The sequence below is a fragment of the Quercus suber genome, unplaced genomic scaffold, assembly GCF_002906115.3.
Source record: "Quercus suber isolate HL8 unplaced genomic scaffold, Cork oak 2.0 scaffold_46, whole genome shotgun sequence".
Classification (NCBI taxonomy): Eukaryota; Viridiplantae; Streptophyta; class Magnoliopsida; order Fagales; family Fagaceae; genus Quercus; species Quercus suber.
This window is the reverse complement of record NW_027069511.1, coordinates 300,698-327,464: the sequence shown is the minus strand read 5'-3', so window position 1 is coordinate 327,464 and position 26,767 is coordinate 300,698. Positions and strand designations below refer to the sequence as shown.

The window sequence follows — 26,767 nt, the reverse complement described above, 5'->3', positions numbered from 1 at the left end:
GAACTCCATGATGAAACTCTTCTTGTAATCTTTTCTGACAAAGGGCTGCAATCCCGAAATAAGAGAGACATCTTAATATCTTACTGGAAGATGTCCCTCTTTAAAACTAATTTCCCTGAAATAAGGGACACCTAATATCTTCCTGGAAGATACCACTCTTTAAAACCAAATTCGCCCTGCCTAAACCTATTTCGAAAGCCATTTATGCTTGTCTTTGAAATTTCATGTGGAAGTTAACAATAGTGGCAAGGGGTTGCATTCTAATTGTGCTCAAGTTGGAGGGCTTGTCTTAAGGAGGAATTTAGACTTCACTAGAGTTCTTTTATCAAAACTTGGGTGGATGATTACAATTGAAAGAGTTGCTGAGTGGTACATATGGTAATATTTAAAAGGGAAAAAAAAACTATATGCCCCTAAACCAAAATTAAATGTAATATAGAAATCCATATTCAACCACTTTTGTAATTGTTCATTTAATTAGTAATGTCTTACATTTTTCTCAAGGTTGCAACAAACAAAATATGGAGAAAAAAGCAGAGCAAAAGTCTTCAAAGATCGGCCTAAAGTAGATGAACCAGAAGATAAAGATAGCAGAATTTAGTTTGGATGATTTAAAGAAGCGTTCTTATTTACTTGTGTCACTAAAATCACCGGGGGACTCTCTACATTGGCTGCTAAATCAGCGCCTATCAGGCTGTCAGTGACTCACCAGAATCTCAGTAGCCCTCTATTTAAAATGGGGATAAAAACAGTGGTATAATGGTTTTATATTCATAATCTCCTATTTTGAAAATTTCTTCAATAAACCTAAGTTCTTTCATTAATGTTGATTTGTTTCTTGTAATAACACATTGTGCCTTAATACTACTATAATGCTACACACACACACAAACAAATATATATATATATATATATTCTTTGGCACGCTTCCATCTATTAGCATTTACACTTTCATGGCCTAGAGAACAGAGGAAAACATCCAACATTGGATCATTTGGGAATACTCACCCAAAAAAAGAACAAACAAATGTCAACTTTGATTAGAAAATTTCATAGAAACTATTAGCAGTCAAGATTTCACTGGAATAAGTAAATTTTAGTAGAACTATATTATATTACATATCTGATAATGACAGAAGATTATTTTCATGTAAGACCTACAGTGGCAATGACAAGCTAATGTATGCACTATGTACTCACCTATTGATAAATTTTGAGAAATAAATAAGGAAGATATAGCATATCAGCCTCCATGAGTTGCAATGCAAGGTTCGGATTTATTTTCCAAAAATCAGGAGAGGTGCAATTTAAGGTTAGGATTCCCTTACCAAAATTCAGGTTGTAAGATAAGCCTTTTGGGGAGACACTCATCATTAACTAAATTCGTAATGTTTACTACTAATGCTCTTATCATTATGAAAGGTGCATACAGCAAAGTTTTCTCTCATTTTTTTTAAAGAAAAATCAGTTAAAGTTTTTGAAACAAGAAGTCAAAAACCATGATACAGGAGTTCAAAATAAGCTGCAAAAGCTGAATCAATACAGCAATCTGAAAGTACCTACCAAACATAAGAGCAGAACCTGCACCAAACTAGCCTGCAACACTACAGAAACAGAGAAAACTTCACAAGAGCAAATGACAGCACCACATCAGATACAACATCTTGTATTTAAAGACAGCTGAGGATATTCCATAATCTGAGCAAAGAATCCTGTTCATAACAGTTTTAATTTTCTCTTTGAATGAACAACAGAAACATATACTTAAAAATAGAACTTTTAGCTACATCAAAGCCATTATATGTCAGCATACCAATGAAATATTTCAGATATTTAAACTTCTCTAAAGGCAACGAATACAAAATAACTTAAACATGACTCTTTTACATAGCATGAGTTCAAGAGGTTCACATGCTTGATACAGAAATGATAACACATTTACAACAATACAATGACAAAGGCTGCGATGCTGGGTTGAATCAACCACTGAGATGTTCTGGACCTTGATTGAGAACAGAGCAGTATCCTCTTTGATCTGTCACTTGAAAACCTTGAGACGTTGGCATTTGAAGCCTAACAATTAGAACAAAAGCAATATAAATAAAAATAAAATGGTACAAACAATACATAAAAGAAAACAGTCTATAGTATGAGGAAGGGGGAAATTCTGGCTTACAAATTCTAATATGAAGGCAAGTAAAACTTAAGAACTTAAATGTGTTATAACAAAATGAATAAACTTGATTGACTAACTAGTAACTAATAAGGCTACAAAAAGAATTCTCTGCAAGTTATAAATTTTTAACTGCACTGCTACAGCACAGCAGTAGTATAGTAATTATAATTTCAATTCCTCGATAATGTTACAAATGAGGAACACCTAAAAACATACCACATTAGCTTACCCATTTCCTTCCCAAGTTGAGCTTTAGCTACAGTTGCTTCCTATATTTAGGGAGCACTGTTCATCCCCTAAACATTAGTTTATTGTTTGTGTCTTGAACCATTGGTAATATCATAAATATAATAGTACAATGGCTAAGAGGGTTATACCTATAATTTCTCAAAAGTGGTGAGGGCACTTTGGTTCTCCACCTCTTGGACTACCTTCGCAAACGCTCCAACAACTCTAAATCACCGAGCTTGTCGATTTTGTAGTGTTCCCCTTGAATCCTATACCAAAAACGAGCAGAGGCAACATGCTTGACTTTACCAAAATTATGGCCTTCATCTGGTTGCAGACTAAGAAAGAATTCGGTTGGCATGTCATAGAATTCAATATTTTAGAGGTTTTTCAGATGGTGGATCCAATTTCAAGATTTTCAAGAAGAGGCAGGGCACCTTCATCTATTATCAACCTATTCGATCTTTCAAAATTTTCAAGCTCTAGAATCTTGAGTTTCTGGAAGCCTCCTCCCTCAACATGCAATTGCTCACCTCCATTTACATTGTAAAACCCAAGTTCCATCAAATTGGGCAGAGCTTGAAGGACCTTCAACGGATCGTCCATTAATCCAAACCAATGTAAACCAATTCTAACTATACTCTTGAGTTTGGAAATCCATTTTGGCAACTTTTCTAGTCGCCCAGATAGGTAGAGAGATTGTAGGAGGGACGGAGGAGAAGACTTGATTGCAATTCCAGAACTTCTTCCTCACTCACTGCATTGATTCTCAAGGAACGAAGGAGGCTCATTTTCTCTAGTGCTGTGCACAAAGCCATCCCATTTTCTCTCTTCAATTTAGAGATTTGCAACTTCCTCAATTGCCCCAAACTTCCCAATTCTTCAATAAGGGCAGCGCTGTTAGCTTCAATCTTCCAAAGCTTCTGTAAGAATTGTAAACACCCAATGCCATTGTGTATCTTTACCGGTCGTCGAAAATCAATGGAAAATTCAGTATCATAATTTTCTGTGTATGCCACAAGGTATCGTAGCTTATGGAGCCCATTGACAGTAGCTCAGACACAAGGGAACGTTTCAAATCCAAAGTCTCTAAGTTGTGTAATTTAAGGATGGACTTAGGAAGCATATGTACTTTTGTATCTCTTAGACTTAAATATCTTAAATGGAATAGGTTTCCCACTTCTTTAGGAATATAATCAATATGAGCACCTTCAAAATCCATTATTTTTATGAGCTTGAAATTTGAAAAACATGTAGCAAGAAAAGAGTTTGGAACTTCTTCTACCCTCAAAATGAGAATAGAACGAGTTTGGGAACTGGTAATACTCTTCAAAGGAGTATTTACATTGTTCAGAATTGAAAGTCGTCAAGAAATTCTGTCAGAACTTGTGTTCTGCGTTGAGACCAAACTGACACTCTAACTCCTCAAACCTAGAAAGAATGACCTCATGCAACATATCATGAACTCAACAACTTCTATACATACCTTTTAAATCGACATCTTCCACTTGAACCAAATTTCTGTGAATTAGTCGGTTCAACTTTCAAGTAGCCATGTGCAACCTCTTCCAATGTTAATCCTTGCATTTCCTCTACAAAACATTCGGCAATCCAAAGTCGAATTACTCTTGCACAATTGATGTAGAAATCCTCTGGAAACATGTCAAAATATAAGGAACAAGTTTTGAGATTGTAAGATAAATCATGATAACTGAGGGACAAAATTTTGGTGAAATTTTTTAAATAAGGATTACTTTTTAGCTCTAAACTAAGACTATTAAGTAATTTGTGAAACTCGTAGAAAACCTAATTTTAAAAAATGAAGCTGGAACTACTCCCCACCAATCTCCCGCTAGGCCATCAGGTGGTGCAATAGAATGAAACAATCATTGCCTCAATCTAACAACCTAATTTTATAAGAATACGTCAATATGAAACTCAAACGCTGCCGAAATTATATGTTACACAATAACAATAATATTCAATGAATTTAATTATAATAGTAATTAAGTTTTTATTTTATAAAATCTTTTAGAAAAAAAAAACACACACACACACACACACACACATGGCAGAGATATAGGCCTTAGCACAACCACACGGGATGCTTCAAATAACTTTAAGGTATATAGAACTTGACTTTCTCTAAAATTAGGATTTTGTAAATTCTAGTTTTTTCTTTTCTTTTTAACCCTGTAATTCCAGTTAGATTTGTTGTGTTGTTGTTAATAACTGTAGTACTTTCAAGAATTCACCCCTTTCTCTGATGTTAATTTAGTGGGACAGGGATTGAACCTAGCGATTTGCGGCCTTGTGCTTTTAAGTTCAGGGCAATTGCCCCTAGATTTTACTAACTGTGCTGTTTTTGGCCATGGTGGTCGTGCATAAAATTTGTAAGATACAAGATTATTAGCATCCGGTATTCTAAAACTTTAAAAAACTTATTTTAAAAATTCAAGCTTCAAAAATCTTGCAATTTCAATGGCTAAACATAAAAAATTTTAATAACTTGCTACAGTAAGTTGTAAGTTATAACTTACTGTAGCAAGTTGTTAAAATTTTTTACTTATTTCAAATTTATAACTTATAAGTTTAGACTTAAGTAAATGTATTTTCTTTATTACCCGTGTTTAAACAACAATAATATTTCTGACATGTATTTCTATAACACTCAAACACAAATTTTCATAACAATTAAAAAGTAAACGATAGTAGAAATTTACAATCAAACAAGCCCTAAGTCTTCCTCGAACAAATTGTTTATAAATGAAAAGGATTCAATATCTGATTAATATATTGTTAAAATTAATTTAGACTTCAAATAAGTAATCTGTTTTACGAACCTTACTTAAATAAATTATATAAAATAGTTATATAACTATTATAATCAAATTAATGAAGCAAAAAAATGTAACGTGTAATATGAATTACAAATCAAATAGGTACATATCTACTATAACCAAGTTTAGAAATGGACGCGTAACAATGCATTGGACAGCACCTGAGGCTAACGGGCTTAAGATAAATTTTGACGGAGCAATTTTTGTAGACAAAGATTATGCTGGGATCGGCGTGGTAATCCGGAATGATGCTGGGCTGATCATGGCGTCTTTGACTCAACAAATACCTCTACCAACATCTGTCATTGAGGTGGAAGCACTGGCGGCTAGAAGAGCTTTAGAATTTGCGTTGGAACTTGGCTTTGACGATATAACTCTTGAAGGTGACTCTGAGATCCTTATAAGGAACCTGAAGAATGGAGGCAGCAAGTTTTTTTAACCCTGTAATTCCAGTTAGATTTGTTGTGTTGTTGTTAATAACTGTAGTACTTTCAAGAATTCACCCCTTTCTCTGATGTTAATTTAGTGGGGCAGGGATTGAACCTAGCGATTTGCAGCCTTGTGCTTTTAAGTTCAGGGCAATTGCCCCTAGATTTTACTAACTGTGCTGTTTTTGGCCATGGTGGTCGTGCATAAAATTTGTAAGATACAAGATTATTAGCATCCGGTATTCTAAAACTTTAAAAAACTTATTTTAAAAATTCAAGCTTCAAAAATCTTGCAATTTCAATGGCTAAACATAAAAAATTTTAATAACTTGCTACAGTAAGTTGTAAGTTATAACTTACTGTAGCAAGTTGTTAAAATTTTTTACTTATTTCAAATTTATAACTTATAAGTTTAGACTTAAGTAAATGTATTTTCTTTATTACCCGTGTTTAAACAATAATAACATTTCTGACATGTATTTCTATAACACTCAAACACAAATTTCCATAACAATTAAAAACTAAACGATAGTAGAAATTTACAATCAAACAGGCCCTAAGTCTTCCTCGAACAAATTGTTTATAAATGAAAAGGATTCAATATCTGATTAATATATTGTTAAAATTAATTTAGACTTTGAATAAGTAATCTGTTTTACGAACCTTACTTAAATAAATTATATAAAATAGTTATATAACTATTATAATCAAATTAATGAAGCAAAAAAAATGTAACGTGTAATATGAATTACAAATCAAATAGGTACATATCTACTATAACCAAGTTTAGAAATGATTGAATTATAGCTTTGCTATTTACTTTATTAATAACTAGCTTATAATCCTTTCAACAAAAAAACTAGCTTATAATCCACTTCTAGTATAATTTAGTAGAACATACAAATTGCTTATACTTGACTATTCTATCTTAATAAGAAAAAAGAGTTTAGTTGATAACTATATTTAAATTTATACTTACTTTATCAAATAATTTCTACCGTGATACAATTAATTTTGTTAATATTTATCATATTTTTAAAATAAGTTATGCAAATTTAATCGTTGATCAATGATCATGTGGAAGTATATATATGTTAGAATATTCATGAGATTAATTCGATTAATTAAGAATAATAACAATCATTTTTTAACCTACCCTTTACTTCATTTTGAAAAGTCAATACCTTTTTCATTAGTTTTATTATTTGATATTAAATTAAATGAGAAAGTTTTTAAAAACTTTAAATTTTTATTTGAAAGAAAATATATTAAATGATATTCCTTTAAGTTGGATTTTTTTTTAACATGATAAACAATATGAGACCAAAGGATTTTTTTTTTTTTTTTTTTTTTTGGATGATAAAAAGTGGGATTGGGAATTTAAAGCTAAATTTTCATTAGAAGGATTAGAGCATTCACATCCAGGAATGCTATCCCATCTTATTTATCATCCCAAAAAACCTACTTTATCAATTATACAATACCATTTTACAATACATCCAGCATCTCAACTTTTATTTTCCTATTCTACTCATTAAATAATATATCTACATAATAAAATATATTTTTTTCTTTTTTCTTTTTTTCCCAATTTTCTCCTCCACACGTTACCTTCTATACTCCTCCAATAACTTTACTTTTCACCTTCTTCCACACAACTCCATTCCTTTATCCTCCATCATCCATATCAACCCAGGTTGGCGAAATAGGAAGAAGAAAAAAAAACATCGCTGCAAAATCAACCCAGATCAACCCATCATTCATATCAACCCAGATCGGCAAGAATCACAGCATCACAACAAGGAAAAAAAAAACACACACACACACACACACACTCACACACACCCCGCCAACATCACTGCAAAACCCGTTTTCACTGCAAAACCCGTTTTCACTGCAAAACCCACTCTCATCTCTCTCTCTCCATTTGTGGCTTGGTGCTTCTCCACCTCCCCTCCAATCCAATCTACTATTAACACTCACAGGCCAGCTCCACGCCAATTTCCACCACAGATCTGCCACGATCTCCACCACAAACCCACTAAATCAAAACCCACTCACCTCTGCCATGAGTCCGTGACCCACCTCGTCAAACCCACATCAAACCCATCTGCCACCATGTCAAACCCACATCAAACCTTGATTCAAGGGAAAATAGAGAGGAAAAAACAATGAAAGGGAAGAGAGGGACGAGAGAGGGGGTGGGATTGAATGAACGAACTGAAAAAGAAGAAAATGAAAAAAAAAAAAGCTAGAGAGAGGAGATGAGAGTGTGACTGGTGAGAGAGAGGAATTGATAAAGTGAAAATCGAATAAATTTTTTTTTTTTTTTTTTTTTTTTTTTACAATTGTGTTACATTGCAATTCTAAAGGTAGAATTGCACTATAGTAGTATATATTGCAAATTTTTTTGCAATACTTGCTTTTTACAAGCCCAGATGTGGGGGCTTTTTGGGCCTTTATGCTAAATTTTGCTTACATGTGGCATATGGCATTTCTAATGTGAATGCTCTTAGGTAGTGTCATTAAACCATAAGACATATCACAACAAAAGTAATTAATACATAGCTATAGATATAGATAACAAGTACATCTCAAGCCTAAGTAACCATTTCAATATAAAAATAACATAAAACTAAAACTAAAGGAGGACATATACCCTAGCAAGGTCATAAGAAATAATATAGATATTTTAGACACAATCAAGAAATAAGATAAGGGAATCGAACCGAACCTGAGCCAAGATTTAGCATTTGATAGTAGTCTCACGTAAAAACACCGGTGCTTATAAACGCTAGAAGAAACACCTTTTTCTTTGTAGTTTGGCTGTACTATTGGTTTTTTACATATGATCATAGATACGTGGTCAAAACTTACAAGTGATTAAATGGTTTTCATTATGGGGACCTTGAATTTTCTCTATCAAATGCTCCAAATTTATGTAAACTATAGGTATAAAGAAAATTTCTATGGTCATACCAAATATGATGCTAAATATGACATTGATGCTCTTCTTGTCGTTATTTTTGCATTCTTCTTTGTCAAGATGTCTCTTGGTTTTTTATTCCATAGAGGAACCTATCTTTGGATGCAGGAATGGCTTGTCTATCCTACAGTGAATACTGTATCAAAGAAATAAGACTAAAGAATAAGAATGAAATGAACAAATACTGGAAAAGTAGGAGTACTATTATCTAACAAGAATGGCCCATTATCGAATGGAGGGAAGTGAGAATCGAATTTCACTACTAGCATATAAACATACAATCTCTTTATACTATAGAAGAATCTATTTTATGGAGTCTGCAGGAAATGTTTGTCGAAATCCTATAGCAAAAAGGGTAAGATTATTATTAATTTATGTACTATAACAACAGTTTTTTTAGAGTTTTGTAATTTTTTTTTTTGGTACCCTGTAAATTCTAGTTAGGTTATTGTTAATAACTGTAGTACTTTCAAGTATATATCCACCTCTTTCTCATATGAATTTTGATGTTAATTTAGTGGGACTGGGACCGAACCTAGCTGTACTTGAAGCCTTGTGCTTTTAAGTTCAGGGCAATTGCAGCTAGATTTTACTGACTGTGCTGTTTTTGGCCATGGTAGTTGTCATGAAAATTGTAAGGTGTAAAGATAAAAATAGCATAGACTACGTACTGATGAGTGATGACTTACTTATTTTCTTGTCCAATTGGTTAAACTATTCATTAATTAATTATGTGCAATGTGTGAGAAATTTATAAAATAAATAAATAAATGACATAGTTAAATAATATCAATAAATAAAAATTCAAATAAAATCATTTACAGAAAATTATTAAAACAATATTTTGTTTGAAGAAGACTAAACACAAAGTTGTAGTCAGAATTTATATAGTGTTGGTTTGTTTATTTGAATTAACTGTAATTTCTAATTAAATTTCACTGGAATATGGCAAAAACCAAGTTATAAAGTTGATGTAGAAATATGTAGACTTTCTTATAACAAGATAAGAAAGACTCAACAAAAAATCAATTACTTCCATAAGACAGCTAATGGTTTAATTATCGTGCATGGGTTAATAAAAAACATATGTAAACTAATATATTTCAATAGTATAATTGAAATATGACAATAAAATTAATAATAAAAAAGAACAAAAATTATTCCCAGTTACATGGTAAAACACATCATGTAAGACCAAATTTCTATTAAAACCCAAATTATAAAATTATTGTCAAAATAAATAATAGAACTCCTTTTAAATTTCTATTAAATTTTGATAGTTGATTTTGATAAGTTTAGTTTTCTAGTTTTCTTAAAACTTTGATGATAGAATCTACATAGAGCTAATTATGTTATATTAATAATTTTAATATATTTATAGTGCATCAAATTATGAAAGCACGTCATGATACAATGTGTAACCTTATGTTGAGTCACATAGCACATATGCGATGTGTAGAACCTAACTTTTACAAAACATTATGGTAAATGCTTAATATATTGAAAGTAAATAATGATGTAGTTTATGTAAGGCATTAACAAAAATAGATTAATGAATATAGAACATGATATCTATTGATAAATATAATGACTAAAGAGTTTTTTTTTTTTTAGATGAAACGATAGTATACTTTATTTAATCAAAACCATGTTATGCAATGAAAAAAAAAAAGGATGGACATTCTTCTAACCAAACAATGATCTCATCATTCTCTTTTGACCATACTAGCAAGAGGAATAATTGATTATTAAAAGAGTTAAGGGGATGGGTTGATAATAACATAAAGAGTAAAACTAAAGAGAAGATAGACCTTAGCAAAGCCATAAATAAGAATCAAGTGATCATAAGGAGAAAATAACAAAGATAATTTTAACAAGATCGAAAAGGAAGACGAATGAATATGAGCGGGCCTGAGTTGAGGAATAAAATGTGGTCTCACGTGAAAACTTCCAACGTAGACTATAAAGTATGAACTCCACTCCCTCCTAAGAATAACAAATGGATACTATTATCATAGTAATGTCTTTCTTAACTGTCGTTAGACAAACGTAGGAAGAACAAATGTAAAATATTCAAATTTGGCTTAAGCTTGAACTAAGCTTATTGGCTTAAGCTTGAACTAAGCTTACAAATTATGTTTGAGTTTGAGCTTGTCATATAATCCAAAAGTTTGAGCTCAAAATCAAGCTAAAACTCAAGCTCAATATCAAGTTTTTGAGCTGAAAATCTAATACAAGTACATTATCAAACCCATATTAAGCACACTATCAAATTCATTTGGTTTTAAACATGTGGTCTCAACTTCCAAATAATTAAAGACTTAGTAAATATGAGTTTATTTTTCAAGTTCATATCAAACTTATTACCAAACACATAAATCACTGCTTATAGCTTATTTTTATTGAGCCTTATTATTCACGAGCCTATTTATGAACCCTTTTTTTTTTTTTGTACTTGGGCTCGGCTCGTTTGTTAAACAAGTCTAAAATTAAGACTCAAACTTAACTGGTTTATAAACAAACAAACTTTTCATTGAACCTAACTCGAACTATTTATGAACGGTTTGGTTCATTTACAGCCCTAAGAAGAAACCTTCTTTTCTTTTTCTCCTTTTTTTTTTTTTTTTTTTCACAAAATTCTATTGTTGTAAATGAAGACACATGGAACTTCATTGCTCCAAGTTTATAGAAACCAATTATGCAAAGAAAATTCCTAGACCAAATAAGACGGCTAGGAATTTTTCTTTTACGTAAACAAAACAAGCAAGGTAAAACACTAAAACTTGATACTCTCCTTCTCTTTTCTTTTTGGTTGCTTCTTTTTCTTTGTCAAGGAGCTTTCACCACGACCAAATTAATTAAAGAATCATTTTTTGAGAACACAATTAATTAAAGAATAGATTTTTTAGCCCATAGACAAATCTATAGATAATAGGTTTCAATTAACTTAACTGGTAAAATTCATTGTCATCATATAAAAGATTTAAAATTTAAATCCCAACCACACCCAGAACCCGATTAACGTTTTAGCCTGATGATAAAAGCAATTATTATAAAATAGCCATCATAGATTGAAATTTTATTTATTTATCGAGAAAAAAAAATCTTTAGATAAATGTTATAGTAACAAAATTATAGTTTATACTAAAATTAATCAGCGTCTAACTGATAATAAAAAAAACACCATCATTAAATGCGGGTTGAAACTCTATCCCAAAAAAAATTATAGCCTATATAGGTCTTGACTTAATTGGGCTCAACAATGGACATTATATTCTCACTCCTAACCCATCTAGAAGTTCAGCCCAATTACTTGGTCTATAGCCCAATTAAATAAAATATTAAAAAATAATTAGTACCCAAAAATTAATAAACAGTCATCCCCGTCCGTGACTCCTTGAAAATCCGATTATTTCCCACATCCTCTCATTCCTTGTTTGGTTACCGAGAAACTACGAGAAAACAGAGAGAGAGAGAGAGAGAGGAAACCGAACCCAGGACATCTTGTCTTAGATTTCTCTCATATAAAACAATACCCACCTCCCAATTTGTGGTCTTGTTCCAGTATTCAGCTTTCTCAGGGCTCTCCGTGCACAGAGCCAACTCTGAGGCCAGCAAAAGCCACAATTTTACACAAGGTAAATCTCTCTCTTTCTCTGTTATGTTAACAATTTATGGGCTTATTATGTTAATTTCTTAAAGTTTCTTTCTTTCTTAGTAATTGCTTCTCTTTCGTTCTCTATGTGCGTTATATATGTACTGTGTTTCTGGGTTTTTGCGGTGGCTCAATAAAGGTTTAAGGGTAGAAAATTGTACCCTTTATAGAAATGTTGATAACAGAACAATTTAGCAGTAAGTTTATTTAATTTTTCATTTTTTGGGTGGGAACTTCTGTCATGTACACATCTATGGCTTTTGTTGTCATGTACACATCTATGGCATTTGCTTTAAACTATTTAATACTATATAATTACCTCATTGTTCTGTTCTTGTCATGTCAATCCCTTGTTTCCTAATTTCTCTATATGATAAGTTTAGGGAGACAACATTTTTCACAAGTGTTGTTATTGGCGCATAATAAGTTTAAGGGCACAACATTTTAAATAAGTGATGTTGCTCTAATCATGTTAGCAGTTTTGAACAATGTTGTCCCCAATATTACCCATTTACGTTATCTTTATTATCCATTAGATTCTTGTTAATGTTTAGAAATTGTGATATTTTTCCGCTGCTCACTAAGGGAAATCCATTGATTTTTTGAGATTAAAGCATTTGATTATGTGATGGTGTTTGAGCTCAAGCTCACGAGCCTGATATTGAGCTTTAGGTTTTAGAATTTTTGACAAGCTCGAGTTCAAAAAAAATTTGTAAGCTTGAGCTTGATCTTGAGTTGAGTTCGAACTTTGAACATGTTAACTTTTTTGTCAAGCTGAGCTCTGCCATTCACTACTTGGCTTGGCTTGAGCTTGATTACAGCCCTAGTTCTCCATATATTTCTCTTTTTTCCTGTGTTTTCTCAGCAACCAAACGGAGCATGATCAAAAGTTTGGAATAAAGTTTTGCTTTTTGTGCTAGAATATTTTCATCTTTATGTTCATTTTTTTGTTTTTTTTTTTTTTTTTTGTTTTTTTGGGTAATGTATTAGGATTTTTTGTTATCAAAAAATAATATTGTAGGACTCTAAATTATTTGTTTCTTTATTGTAGGAATGGGTTATCGATGCTGAGCTTATGTATCAGGTTAATTGTGTGATTGAGTATTTGGGTTTTCTATTTTGGGGTCTGAGAGATTGTTTCAAATCTTTTGATTCAATTTTTATCTCAAACAAGAGCAAGGGTTTTCTCATACTATAGCATTCGAATAAAAGGCAACCTTTTCTAGTGTAAAGTTCTGAGTTTTCTTTAGGAACACAGAGATATGAGTGTTATTTTACCAATTGGCACTTGGCAGTTTGAACTTAGGAACATTCAAATGAACTTGCAGGCAATGATTTTTTTTCAGTTGAGTTGTGAGATTTACAGCTCTCATGACATCTCAGAAATTAAAATTTATTGATTTCTGTGCTTTGCACATTATCACATGGGTTTTTTATTTGAATGTGGAATATGCAAAAGTTGAGAGCTTTCAAAGTGTTTGACTATTAGAAAGCCATGATTTTATGACTATGAGTAATGATGTTATTCATATCTCCTCTCTTTTTCATTGGTAAGTTTACACGCACGGTTCAGTCGTGAAACCAAAATTTAATCCAAAGCTTGATGCAATTAGTCATGTATAAGGGTGCAGGACAAAGACTGTTCCTATGCATAGACAACTCTTACTGCTGTATGACCTTTGCTTCCCTTTTTTTGAAATGCGTTAATTCTATTTTATATGAATTTTATAGTAATGATATTTTTTTCATATCACAAGCAATCTTAGGGAAAATAAAATTGTTTGTGTCTGATTGGTGTATAACATTTGGAACAAAAGCTTACCATTTTGGATCATTGGATTCCAGATACAAATACATAGGATACCCAGTTTAAGATTTATCATAATGTCTTTTGTGTTTCTTTTTCCCACTGTTAATTTCATCAGTATTTTAACTCTTAATTTATTCAATAATTTTATTTGATTCTTGTCATTGGATAAATTCTGCTCTAATGCATGCTACTATTTTTGCAGGTTGTTGTGGAATCAAGATGTTGATGTTGACTGCAAATACTGTTGCCACCCAACCTCAATTACTACTAGGTATATATGATGACTACCTTCATGTAATCTAGCTATTAAGTGCAATGAGTTAGTATGTGTTCTTTGTTTGCTAAAGGTGCAAAAGAGGGTGTTCTTTTTCTTTTTCTTTTTTTAAACCTAAGTTAGATGATATAATAAATGACTAGGAAATAAGAGAGAGAGACAGAGAGACAGAGAGAGGGCTTTCAATTTTTTAAAGAAAGAACTTCCTCCATGATTGATTTTAACAATGCTACTTAACTGTTTTGTATTCGTATGCAGTAAAAACAGAAGTGCATAATAAGCATACTGGATGTAATCCAATGAAAGTGTCCATGTCATTTCAACACAATGGAAAAACAAGCTCACTTAAGGTTGCAGAACCTGGACCGCTAGGGCTTGGTGCCCAATTTTTTACTATTAATAGTAGAAGACGTATCATGCATTCTAGCCGAACGCAGTCTGCTTCTGTTGTATGTCAGTCCGCTTTGGTAAGTTTATTCTTTCATATATGCAGTTACTTGTCATCTATGCCTTTCACGCCTAATACTGTGATAGATCTTTCTCATCTAATTTCAATTATTTGTTCAACCTAAATCCAACAGGTTATACATTTGTTAGAATGTTAAAATAGTGAGCATTAAATTTTACCTTTGAATTTGATCCATTGTTACTGGGAAATGTCATTGACCTTCATTTGGATGAAGGAACTGGGTTGGCAAACATTCTTTAGATATTTGGAACTTAGTTCCTTTATTTTGATGGTGGACATTGTGGAGGCAGGATACAACTTTTGGGGACTCAATTGCTCACATTGTTTCCTCAATCTTTATTTTATTGGTCTCATAAATGGGGGCCTTACTAATAGTTCCGTCCCTGAATTTATGAGAGTCCTTTTACAAATACCTCTTCGTTGTAATTCTTTAGGCTTCACTTCTGTACATGGGGTAGTCTCTTACTTATCAAAAACAATTGTTACCTTCATATCACAATTCAACATTTTCTAACATGCATCAGTGAGATTATGACCTTTTGCATGAAGATTGAAGGTATTGCCCCATTATAGCCCTTTTATGGTGAGCCCAAGTTCCAGAGCTTTCCAGGGATCATTATGTGCTTGATCTTTTAAAATTTTAATTTCACTTAAGAGTTGTCTTAGAATCAGTTACTAACCAGTTGGTTAGGAATTTTTCTGAACACATTCTCTTTATGCTTTCAATGGTAAAGCTGATCTGTGACACTAGGATTATGCTGCTACTTCATGGAAATCACAGTTAGAAAAGCTTGTATCTTGATATTTGTCTCTCTATTATTTGTGTTTGAAACCTTGACTCTGGTTTCTTCTGCAGAATGCAAGATGTGGTGCCGAGCAAACTCAAACAGTTACACGCGAGGCTCCAACAATTACTCACATTCCTGGTAATAGTAGCTATTTCCTAGTATCAATAATTAGTCAAACTATATTTAATGTATTAAAGGAATTCCTTTAGCTAGCCAGACCCAGAACTGCCTGCCTTAGGTCATAGGTAGGTGCATGTAGCTAGATGCAGTGGCATAGCAATACCCTTGGTTGCTCTCAATTCATCCAGTCCAACTTTCAAAGTTATCTCCTTTTCTGCTTTTGTATTTGCTAAAATGGATTCTTGGTATTTCTCATTGTTCCTTTTCTCAGCTCCTTGCTGTAACTTAGAATGTTGCTTCAAGGATTCCTTTGTGAGATCCATCAAATGGTGCTTGTATTGCTCTTTTCATTTTAACAAATTTCAAATGAGTTCTTTTTGAAGTTTAATTTTAGGAACCAATTCATAATTTTGCCTGTCCTTGGCAACCAATGTCTGTTGCCAATCCATTAATCATAGCTTTGCACTTCCTATTTTGTGTAATCCTCTTTATCAGTTTATAGTATGGTGGGGTTACTTACATTTTCACTTGCAGAATACATATAAATGCATCTTGACTTTTGCTTTATTTTTGAAATTGTCTAAGATTTGATGTTTCAGACGGCATATAACAGTCAACTGAAATTTCAGGGAAGGAAAAATCACCACAACTTGATGATGGTGGGTCTGGATTCCCACCCCGTGATGACGGTGATGGTGGCGGTGGAGGCGGTGGAGGTGGGGGCAATTGGTCTGGTGGATTCTTCTTCTTTGGTTTTCTTGCCTTTCTAGGATTCTTGAAGGATAAGGAAAGTGAGGGGCCATATCGTGATGAGAGGAGAAGATGAAAGAATGATCGGATGTCATCACTAGTTTTGGAGGCAATTCACATTGTAGCTCTAAGCTTATTGCGCTGTATTCTTTCTGTATCACTTTTGCCATCCTAAAAATGGGTGTGCTTAAGTTTAACATGCCTACTCAAAATGGTTTTACTTCTTCATATATAGAAAAGATAAGCTTGAGTTTTACTTGCCTATTGACTCTGCTTATAAGAGCAGAAATTTGTATCGACGTGGCGTTTGATTTTCAAGGACCAACATAAATTCTTACCATGTAAGAGGGCAACCATAAGCCCCGCTTGGTTAAAGCTTGGTTGATCAATTATCTCAACTTTTTTTTTCCCTTTCAGCAATACATTCGAACAAATATGAAGATTACTTGCAGAAGATTAGTTTGATCTTTTTTCTGTATTAACCTCCAAAGAATGATTAATTTTTACAAATGTGAATACTGAATACGAGAGGAAACATTTTCACTTGTCAGTAATTTTTTTTTTTTTTTTTGTGATTTTATCCCGTAGTCTATTTCTGATGATAGTTATCATCAAATTAAGACATTTATTTCGGCCAAAACAATCTAATCATCAATCAATGTACTTCATGTTGACCCCCAAGCAAGCTAAATTGGACTCTCTCTCTCTCTCCAACTGTACCATACTAATGAAGTATGGTATAGGAAGACTATTCAATTCGTGGAGGATATTATCAGGATGTACGACCCTTTAATCTTTACAGTCACCAGGTTATATCTTCTAACACCTAATTAATACATTCGATGGATTATTCCATCAAGTGTTATACTGCTCTACTTCTACCTCAGCAGTTGAAACGGTACTTAGATCAATATTCAAGTTTAATTGGCTTTGTAAGTTGTAAACCTATTTGGGACATCTTAAATCCACGAGGACATTATCCTTTTTTTTTTCCCCTTCTTTATCCAATTGTTGGTCTCAACTAAATTGGGTCTTAGGATGACGGATGGCTTAGATACACACTTATAGCGACCTGACCCTTAGAAATGTCATCGAACATTGGATAAGGGAGCCTTTTACTCTAATTATTTCTTTCTTCTTTTGTGCTTTCTCTTGGCCATTCTAAAATAACAAAGTAATGCACGAAACATGTTCATTTGTGCTCTTACAAAGAAAAACGTGGTTATCCCTAATCTGCCTTCGAAGATATACAGGGTTATAAATTAATAACCAGGAAAAAATTACAACCAAAAACTCAAAACTACATGAATTTTGGAACTAAGTCCCTCAAAATTCCAATAACGACTCATTTTGTTGGTCTGGTCCAAGTTGTCTCTGATGTGTCAGTATTCCCATAATAAACCTGCTTCGAGGATTCATCCAAATAAGCCTGAAATTAAATGATAAAAACATGAAGAAAATCAGATGTTAGATTAGGACAAGATGGAACTCTGCACTTCCTTGATGATAAAGGGAAGGATTCAAAATACTTGATTTACCACTTACTTGTCAAGGCGTTAAATAACATTAGGATTCATAGCAGTTTGGTAAACTAATTACATTTTCCCCAAAAAAATTAAATACAGTTTTACCAATTTAGGTTACAGCATATGAAACAATTATCAAATATACCTGCCATCCTGATGGAAGATCTCTTGACAGTTCTATTAAATCCGGCTGCTGGTTTCCATCAGTATGTGCCTTTGTCTTTGCACTTGCTTTGGCTAATTGAGTTCTCCTGCGCTTCACCCGCTCACGCCTGTGTAAAAGTAGAATACCACAACACATGGAATTCAAAGTAAGATAAAATCAACTATATATTAGATGTGTATGCATGAATGTGCGTGTGCGAGAGAGAGAGAGAGAGAGAGAGAGAGGCAAAAGGAGGACAAGAAAAAAATAAGTACATTTATAGTTCATTAAAACTAAGTAACAATACAATTCCTTGGTGTTGCACATTGACCTAAGAATATCATGATTAAAATGGGTTTTAGGTCCTCATACCAATCCCCACCAAGAGGCTGAAAATTAGCATTATCTTTGGCCTCTCCGCTAGCAATTTGCCGTGCATGCCATTGCTGCAATCAAAGGAACACATTAAGAACCAAAAAAGACCAATATCATAGTTAAAGTAAAAAGAAGATCCACTCTGCAGACCTCTATTTCCCTCTGTCGCTTCCTCTCTAAGATCTCATAAGGATCTTCAGGCTCTTTCTCATCTTCAAGCAACTCCTCTTTTGCTGCCTTCCACTGATAAAATGATTAGATAAAGTATAAGAGTCCATAAAAAGAGAAGCGTTCAGAAAAGGAGGTGGAATAAGCATTCATGAGATGAATGCATCTTAAGAATAAATTAAAAGGAAAAACAATACCTTATCCACCAAACTGGATACTTTTTTATTAGACCTCAAGGAAGGGGCTGCTGCAATCGACCGCTTTTTATTACGCAAAGCTGATGAAGAGAAAAGAAGTCTTGAGTATTTTTACAAATACAAGTTGAACCACACAGGTGCAGGTGTTTAGCAAATACATAACCACGGTAAGAACACTGAATAATTAAGAGTTTACGAAAATGTAGATATTAAGTGAGAAAAACTGAAATCAAGATAAATAGCTTGTCATTCATGCATCAAACATGCGATGTGTGATGTCCAACAAGCAACTCCAAATATGGCATGAACTTCCCAAATGTAAGTGAGAAGATAATTTGACAATTAAATAAATCTAAGCATTAAGTCATATGCTCCACAATCTGGACATAGCATGGAATATTTATCAGTATAACATTGACATAGATACAGACGCCATCAATAGCATCATTTAAGGTTTGAAAAAGAATTGTGATTGCACAATATAATTAAAGGTTTGTACAAGTTCAATAAATCTCTACTAACCAGTAATCATACTGTAATATAAATTTAGTTAGTAAATAGATCCTCATCGACTGTAACTTAACTAACTCATAACCACATAAGTGTCCCAGTAAATTACAGTTATAACTTTTAGGATAATCATTTGGGATCTGATAAATCAGCCCTAACTATGCTTGTAACTGTGATGAAAGACAGGAAAAATAATAATAAACAAGGCACTCAATAACATTACCTTTAGATTGGACCTTGTTACCCACTGATGCGGCAGCAACAGTATCAGTTGGTGGCACAGAGACACTCTCTTTTACTGAAGTGGTTGCAGGAGCTTGGATGGTAGCGGATGTAGAAGGAACCTCTATGGATGCCTTATTGGTCTCAGTTTCACCACCAATAGCAGAACTATTTACATTCAAATTTAATGATGAACTATGGCCTACTTCCATGAAGGGGTCAACAGATACAATTTGTTCAGATGGGAGTGTGTCATAGCTAACAGAAGCTGACACACTCTGAAATAAAGTGGCCTCGACACCACCACTACCTACAGGGACAGAAGGTACTGTTCCATCTTGAAACTGATAATAAGCTACAGGCTCAACAGAGTTAACAATGACAGCAGTGTCACTATATGTAGTAGGAACTGTGTCATAGTAAATTGGAGCATGGGGCACGGCAACTTGAGATCCTTCAGCTTGTCCATATAAACTACTGCTTGGCACTTGAGCAACTGTATGTCCATGATATTCAAAACTAGAATCTGGATATAATAAATTGTATTGATCAGTATAAGAAATCGGTTGCCTGGTCTCTGTGTAGGATGGGAGAGGAGGGTATGAGGGTTCAGGAGGCTCATCAGGCGGAGGTGGAGGAATGTGTTCATTATCAGGCGGAGGTGGAGGAATATGTTCATTGTCAGGCGGGGGTGGGGGAATCCACTCATCATCTGGAGGAGGTGGAACAGTAAACCCATCCTCTGAAACCAAGGATGGGATTTCAGCAGGTGGATTCTGAATTAGATGCTCAGGAGGAGCAAAATCTACAGGGTTCAATGCAAGCACTGTATTTGTGTTGCCTGAAGAAGTTGCATCTTCAACTTCCATGTCCACATCCATGTCAACATCTTCTGCAGCATTAAACCCATGCTTGTGAGTTGATTCATCACCTAATTGAGCCCCATTGACTTGTTCACTAACTTCTGCACCACTTCCTAAACCTCTGGTTGGTGATCCAAATGAAGAAACATGCTCAGCATCTACAAAAGGCACTTTATCACATGGATCTTTCTGGTCTTCTGTTGATGTGTCTACATAAGGAGCAACATCAGACTGTTCAGAAGTAGGAAGAACATTTTTATTTTCAGTTCCATCTGCTTCAGATTCATAACCCATGCTTTCTGGCAATTTGTCCTTTCCACTGAGGGTAGAGACATGAGTTGCCTCAGTTGCTTCCATATGTGCAGATACAGCAATCTTGTAAATTTCATCATTAATAGCACTTTCCAGCCGTTTAAGCTGCTTTTCAGAATGCACCCAAAATGGAAGCAAAGATGAGCCATAGGATGAAAGTGACTTCAAATCAGAAAGTCTGATCTCAATTTCCCAAATATACTTCGATATTAAGTCCTGACCCTGTAGGTGGTCATTGGACCTGAAACATATACTTCACTTGTTAGAATAAACAAAAACAAAACAGGGAGGGGCAGGAATGACTGGGAATTCAGAAATCTTCTCTTTTAAAATATATATATATATATACCCAGAATCAAATAATTAAAGGTAAAGAAGGGATGTCTTACCCTTGAAATGACTTCAATCTCTCTAACAAACATTCACTCTGTTTCACAAGAAAAGAATGATCAACCGCTGGTTCATGTGTGTACTTCTCAGAACCAGCTCCCAATTCTCTTGAGTTGATAACAGTGCTCCAACTTGAATCCTTCCAAGCTTCAGTTTTGTATGCTTGACTGCAATCATCCGTCTGGTATGTATGCCCATACACTTCTATCCCATGAGGAATCATACTGGCATCCATTGTCCCTTGAAATAGGTGGGCAGCAGAAGAACCATCTAATATCGCACTTGAAGTGATGTCAGACTCTTCTACAACCACAGGAGCAGTGTCTACTGTTTCAGTAATAGTAGGGGTTGTCTGACCATTGGTCAATCCAGTCGCCCCAGCCAAAACATCAGGCACTTCCCATGACGTCTCTCCAGTTTCGGTATTCCAGTAATAATAGCGATTACTCTCCTCATGCATTACTATCTTCCAGCCTAAAGTAACATCACTGATAACTTGTACATCAGAAGTTTCAGAAATGGAATTTTGTTCTGTCAAATCCATTTCTTGTTGTAAATCAGCTGATATTGTAGGATCACTTTCTCTTTTATCACTGCCCTCCAGATTCAGGGAAACATCAGGTAGAACAGATTCCCTCTCCTTTTCCTGCTGTTTGACCTTCTGACCAATAAGGTCTTCATCAACACTGACATCCACGTCTTTATGATCTTCATCAAGTGAATGCTTAACCTAAAAATGAAACATGCCCTTAGCAATCAAGTAAAAAAAATTGCAATGGCAAGGCATTCCATTAAGTAAAGCCAAAAAAAAAAGCCAAGCTTCTCCTTAAACAGTATGCACCTAACTAATATAGGCAGTTTTTCCCTTGGGTGAAGCATATGAAACTGTTTTTTTATCCATGACCAATTGAACAGACCAGTAACATTTGACAAAATTTGAACACTGAAATAAACCAATAACGTCATACTAAAATATTCTATTGGCTGGTATCCAAATTGTAGGCATCACATAGGCAATTCCTGGAAGGTGCAGATTAATTAAATGAACATAAAAAATTACATCAGAAGGAAGTGCCTTTTGAGCTAGAGATCATTGGCAATGGATGTTCTAATACTGTCGTAAATTCATAATTGCTCAAATTTGTAAATCTAATGAAATAAACAAAAGCTCCAACAACCACTGATGTGAATTGGATTTTCACAGATGGCAATACTCTTTGCATGCGTGTGTGTGTGTGTGTGTGTGTGGGGAGAGAGAGAGGGATTTAATACAAAGGTATATAGGAATCATAAATGAGCTAAGACTAATAGCCATTCTGCTCAAGAGAGCTTGCTATGAGGGTTTTCCTTCACTCATGGGAAGAACCAAACAGCAATCCTTCAGTGGACAAAAGTAAAAAAGAGTCCATTAAGTACCTCATCATTAGGTGAGGAGCTTTCCACTCTGGCATGATTTAGTCCTTTACTTGGTTCCTCATCATGATTAAGCCCTTTATTTGGTTCCTCATCAAATTCTTCATCACTATATTGCCCAAGCAATTGCAGAGGATTCGGTGGTTGCTGACCTGAAAAGAAAATGCTAGCATGTCAGACACTTCCAATATTGTTAATCAGCTACTTATTATAAAAATTATATCTAAAATTAAACAAACAGATGCCAGGAATATTCAAGTAAATATAAAAAAGATTGCTCTCAACGTCAGGGAAGACAAAAGGTTGTGTAAAAAGGCACAAATTAAAATTCAACATGAACATTTATGATCCTATTCGTCCCAGCCACCTGTTACACATTGGATAAAACTGTCAGTGGGGCAAAAAAGCAAATAAAGCCAGAGACATACGAACCGATAGAACAAAATTTCTGTCGAAACCTCCAAAATGCTTCGATGCTGCCAACAAGGGCACAACGATTGGGAGACATTCATAATTTCACATTGGCAGGGCCCGACCTGATCTGAGATGAATGCTCCCAAGGCCACAGCCACCCTACAGTCTGAAAACAATTTCTTGGGGGCAAACAACATAACAAGTCTTGTACATATAGTTCCATATTTCCACCAAAACAATGTTGAGCACTCAATTCCTTTCTACATAGTCCTTTTGAAGAAAACCGACGGAACCCACCTGAAGAAGTTGGTGAATTGGGTAACCCATCACGATGTTTCGAATCTTTATCACCTCCAACTTCATCATGTTCAGTGGAGCCACCCAAATCTCCTAGGAAAGCCAAAAAAATTAGCGCAAAATTAAAAAGTCTATTTTTCCCATACACAAACCAGTGATGTTTCATAATTACCAAAAACATTACAGATCATCACTAGTGACACCAAGTAAACAACTCATACTTAATAAAGTAAGCCTTTCAAAACAAAACCACAATTTTTCAAAAGACCACTTCCATTTTTTTTCCTTAAAAGTACGCTTATACAAAGTTATTTCAATACAACTAGGGAACCATCTAGCCATAACCATCTAGCCCTATCACTCTTGTTGATTATTTTGGCATGGACCACGAATAAAATACAGCACATCCCTTCAATTTTCTTAAACAAAACTATCAATTTCACTACAGAAACCTATATTTCCTTTTTTGCAAGATATTTTTTCTCTAATCATCTGTTTAATAAATGCAAAATGAATACCTCAAAATTAAAGTTAATTTCATTTCCTCAAAAAGCTAAACATATCAAAAGGCGTATTTCAAATCATTCAGCCCAATCAGACAATTTACAAACATATTGATTGTAAAGCCAATTATAAGTATTCTCATGAGGTTTACATAAACACACATGAATTTGATCATAAACAAAACCCTAAAAATTGAAAAAAAATCCTAAACACACACACACTATGAATACCTTAAAAAAAGAGCTTTACAAAAACCTATATGAATTTGATCAGAAATGAAACACAACAAAGCCACAAACTAAAAATTTGACAAATTATATATAGCAATACATGTATATGTACCCTCACATAAGCTTACACATGAGCTTTCCATAAACATATATAAAATTTTATGAGAAGCTAAACACTAACAACACCAGAAATCAAAAAAATCAAACCAATCCGACATATATACAAATATATATAGCAACACACACCGACATACCCAAAGATAAGCCTACACAATGTACACATGAGCTTTACCAATATATCAGAAACAAAACCCTAACAAAACCACAAGCAGAAATATTAGACCAAATCCTACATATATACAAATATATATATATATATACACACACACATATAGCAATACACACCTATATGCCTATGGTAAGCGTGCACATGAGCTTTACACGCAAAAAAAGTACAAATTTTTATCAGAAACGAAACACTAACAGAACCACAAACCGAAAAATCGACCAAATACTACACGTATACAAATACACATTGCAATACACACCTATATACCCTAAGATAAACTTATAGGTGAGCTTTACATAAACGCACATGAATTTTTATTAGAATTTGAAACCACAAAATGAAAAATCAAACAAAATCCAGAACATATTAACATAGCAACATATATACGTACATGAAAAACGAAACCCTAACAAAACCACAAACCAAAAAAAACCGAAATACAAATGCATAGCACTACACACCTACGTACTAAAATAAGCTTGCACATGAGCTTTACACCAACAAGTAAGAATTTTGATCAGAACCGAAACCACAAAATGAAAAATCAAACAAATCCAACACATATTACACAGCAACATACATACATACATGCAATTTCATCAAAAACGAAACCCTAACAAAACCACAAACCAAAAAAATCGAAATACAAATGCATAGCAATACACACCTACGTACTAAAATAAGCTTGCACATGAGCTTTACACCAACAAGTAAGAATTTTTATCAGAACCGAAACCAGAAAATGAAAAATCAAACAAATCCAACACATGTTACACAGCAACATAACACATGAAATTTCATCAAAAACGAAACCCTAACAGAACAAAAACTGAGAGAATCGAATAAATTCTCTTTAAATTTGGTCAGAAACGAAACCCTAATAGAACCACAAACTTCATAACTCGAAAAAATAATCCTCTTTATACACATACATACATATATATATATATATAGAGAGAGAGAGAGAGAGAGTACCAGGGGGTTCCGCGAAGAGATCGAGCTTGACGCGGCGACCAGCGTTGTTGAGAGCGGCGAGGCGGCGCTCTTTTCTCTTCCCCATGGATTTGCTTTTGGTTTCAGAATTCAGACTCTGATCAGAGTATCGTATGCGATTCCAATCTCATACAGTCTTCGTCTTCGTCTTCGTCTTTCGCTTCAGCTTTGGCTTTTTTGCTTTGCTTTGAGAATTTTGGTTTCGTTTCGTTTCGCTGTGAGAGAGAGAGAGAGAGCTAGTGGTGCTTGGTGAAGAGGTGGTTCGGGTTTCTCTACGGTTCGTTATCCGCTGATTCGTACGGGTTCGGCTTCCAAGGCCCAGTTAATTGTCCTAAAAATTGGGCTTCATTGATTTTCTGCTCTTAGAATGGGCCTAATAATAATATAGCTATATACCGAAAACCAAACCGTTTATAAATAGCTCAATTTCAACTTTAAAACATTTGTGCATGTTCGTTCAGGTTCATGCATTAGTAAATGCCAACTGCCAAGGGCTCGGTTGATAGCCTTGTTTAAATATTATTGTTTAGTTTTTAGTATTATGGAAATACATGTTTAAGTGTTATAAAAATAAATGTTAAATGTTATTGTTATAAACACTGAAAAATGTTGTTTGAAAGCCACTATCAAATAGACCTTAAAAGTTGAGCTCAAGTATAAAAGTGTGCTCATAAACAAGTTTATAAATATGAGACTTAGATTAAAATTTATATAATATTAAGTGTTTATATGTGAAAATGTTTAAAGTATATTTAAATATATTTGAGATTGGATTTTATAATTTGTGAACAAATTCATAAGATATCATATTATTATTTGTAAGTTATTAATAATATAACTATTTCATTTTATGATAGGTGCATATAATATCTTACAATACAAGGTTAGCAAATTTAATTTTAATAAGTACGTAAATAAAAATCATTTTATTCGATTACCTCAAAGAATATGGCTACAATTTAATTGTTAATTATAAATATAAATATGTAATAATTTAAGCTGTATTTTAATTATTAATAATTATCATATATATTTTAAAGGGGTAGAACAATTTAGTCCTAATGTTTACTATATAGAGGAAATGAATTTGTTAATCCTAATTCAGACTCTGATCAGAGTATCGTATGCGATTCCAATCTCATACAGTCTTCGTCTTCGTCTTCGTCTTTCGCTTCAGCTTTGGCTTTTTTGCTTTGCTTTGAGAATTTTGGTTTCGTTTCGTTTCGCTGTGAGAGAGAGAGAGAGAGCTAGTGGTGCTTGGTGAAGAGGTGGTTCGGGTTTCTCTACGGTTCGTTATCCGCTGATTCGTACGGGTTCGGCTTCCAAGGCCCAGTTAATTGTCCTAAAAATTGGGCTTCATTGATTTTCTGCTCTTAGAATGGGCCTAATTATAAT

The 26,767-nt window shown here is 33.8% G+C and overlaps 3 protein-coding genes across 4 annotated transcripts; 2 read left to right on the top strand and 1 right to left on the bottom strand.

The window, feature by feature from the left end:
• Positions 1–5,389: 5,389 nt before the first annotated feature.
• LOC136066775 (uncharacterized) lies at positions 5,390–5,846 on the top strand. Its single transcript, XM_065771615.1, has 2 exons — positions 5,390–5,673; positions 5,771–5,846. The coding sequence occupies exons 1-2, from the start codon at positions 5,390–5,392 to the stop codon at positions 5,844–5,846; spliced, it is 360 nt and encodes a 119-aa protein (XP_065627687.1).
• A 6,192-nt stretch (positions 5,847–12,038) lies between these two features.
• Positions 12,039–16,780, top strand: LOC111992156 (protein YELLOW LEAF 1, choloroplastic). The gene is made up of 5 exons (XM_024023985.2): positions 12,039–12,296; positions 14,326–14,394; positions 14,656–14,864; positions 15,723–15,792; positions 16,404–16,780. The coding sequence occupies exons 2-5, from the start codon at positions 14,343–14,345 to the stop codon at positions 16,598–16,600; spliced, it is 528 nt and encodes a 175-aa protein (XP_023879753.2). The 5' UTR covers positions 12,039–12,296; positions 14,326–14,342; the 3' UTR covers positions 16,601–16,780.
• Positions 16,781–17,637: 857 nt separating this feature from the next.
• LOC111992155 (uncharacterized) lies at positions 17,638–25,628 on the bottom strand. Of its 2 annotated transcripts, XM_024023984.2 has the most exons (10): positions 25,355–25,628; positions 23,357–23,449; positions 22,649–22,797; positions 21,232–21,962; positions 19,669–21,083; positions 18,936–19,015; positions 18,721–18,813; positions 18,568–18,641; positions 18,196–18,322; positions 17,638–17,953 (listed from the first exon to the last, which is right to left on the bottom strand). In XM_024023984.2, exons 1-10 carry the CDS (start codon positions 25,437–25,439, stop codon positions 17,870–17,872), a joined length of 2,931 nt encoding a protein of 976 aa, XP_023879752.2. In that variant the 5' UTR covers positions 25,440–25,628; the 3' UTR covers positions 17,638–17,869. The 2 variants fall into 2 exon arrangements, with proteins under 2 accessions (XP_023879752.2, XP_065627646.1); XM_065771574.1 differs by lacking the exon at positions 25,355–25,628 and having other exon boundaries at positions 23,078–23,449.
• Between the last annotated feature and the right edge of the window lie 1,139 nt (positions 25,629–26,767).

Coding starts and splice junctions, on each gene's coding strand:
- LOC111992156 (XM_024023985.2), top strand. CDS start 14,343: ATGTTGATGTTGACTGCAAATACTGTTGCCACCCAACCTCAATTACTA. Junction 14,395..14,655: donor CCAACCTCAATTACTACTAG/GTATATATGATG, acceptor ATTCGTATGCAG/TAAAAACAGAAGTGCATAAT. Junction 15,793..16,403: donor AACAATTACTCACATTCCTG/GTAATAGTAGCT, acceptor CTGAAATTTCAG/GGAAGGAAAAATCACCACAA.
- LOC136066775 (XM_065771615.1), top strand. CDS start 5,390: ATGCATTGGACAGCACCTGAGGCTAACGGGCTTAAGATAAATTTTGAC. Junction 5,674..5,770: donor CTGAAGAATGGAGGCAGCAA/GTTTTTTTAACC, acceptor ATGTTAATTTAG/TGGGGCAGGGATTGAACCTA.
- LOC111992155 (XM_024023984.2), bottom strand. CDS start 25,439: ATGGGGAAGAGAAAAGAGCGCCGCCTCGCCGCTCTCAACAACGCTGGT. Junction 21,963..22,648: donor GCTCCTCACCTAATGATGAG/GTACTTAATGGA, acceptor TTTCATTTTTAG/GTTAAGCATTCACTTGATGA. Junction 18,814..18,935: donor TATCCAGTTTGGTGGATAAG/GTATTGTTTTTC, acceptor TCATTTTATCAG/TGGAAGGCAGCAAAAGAGGA.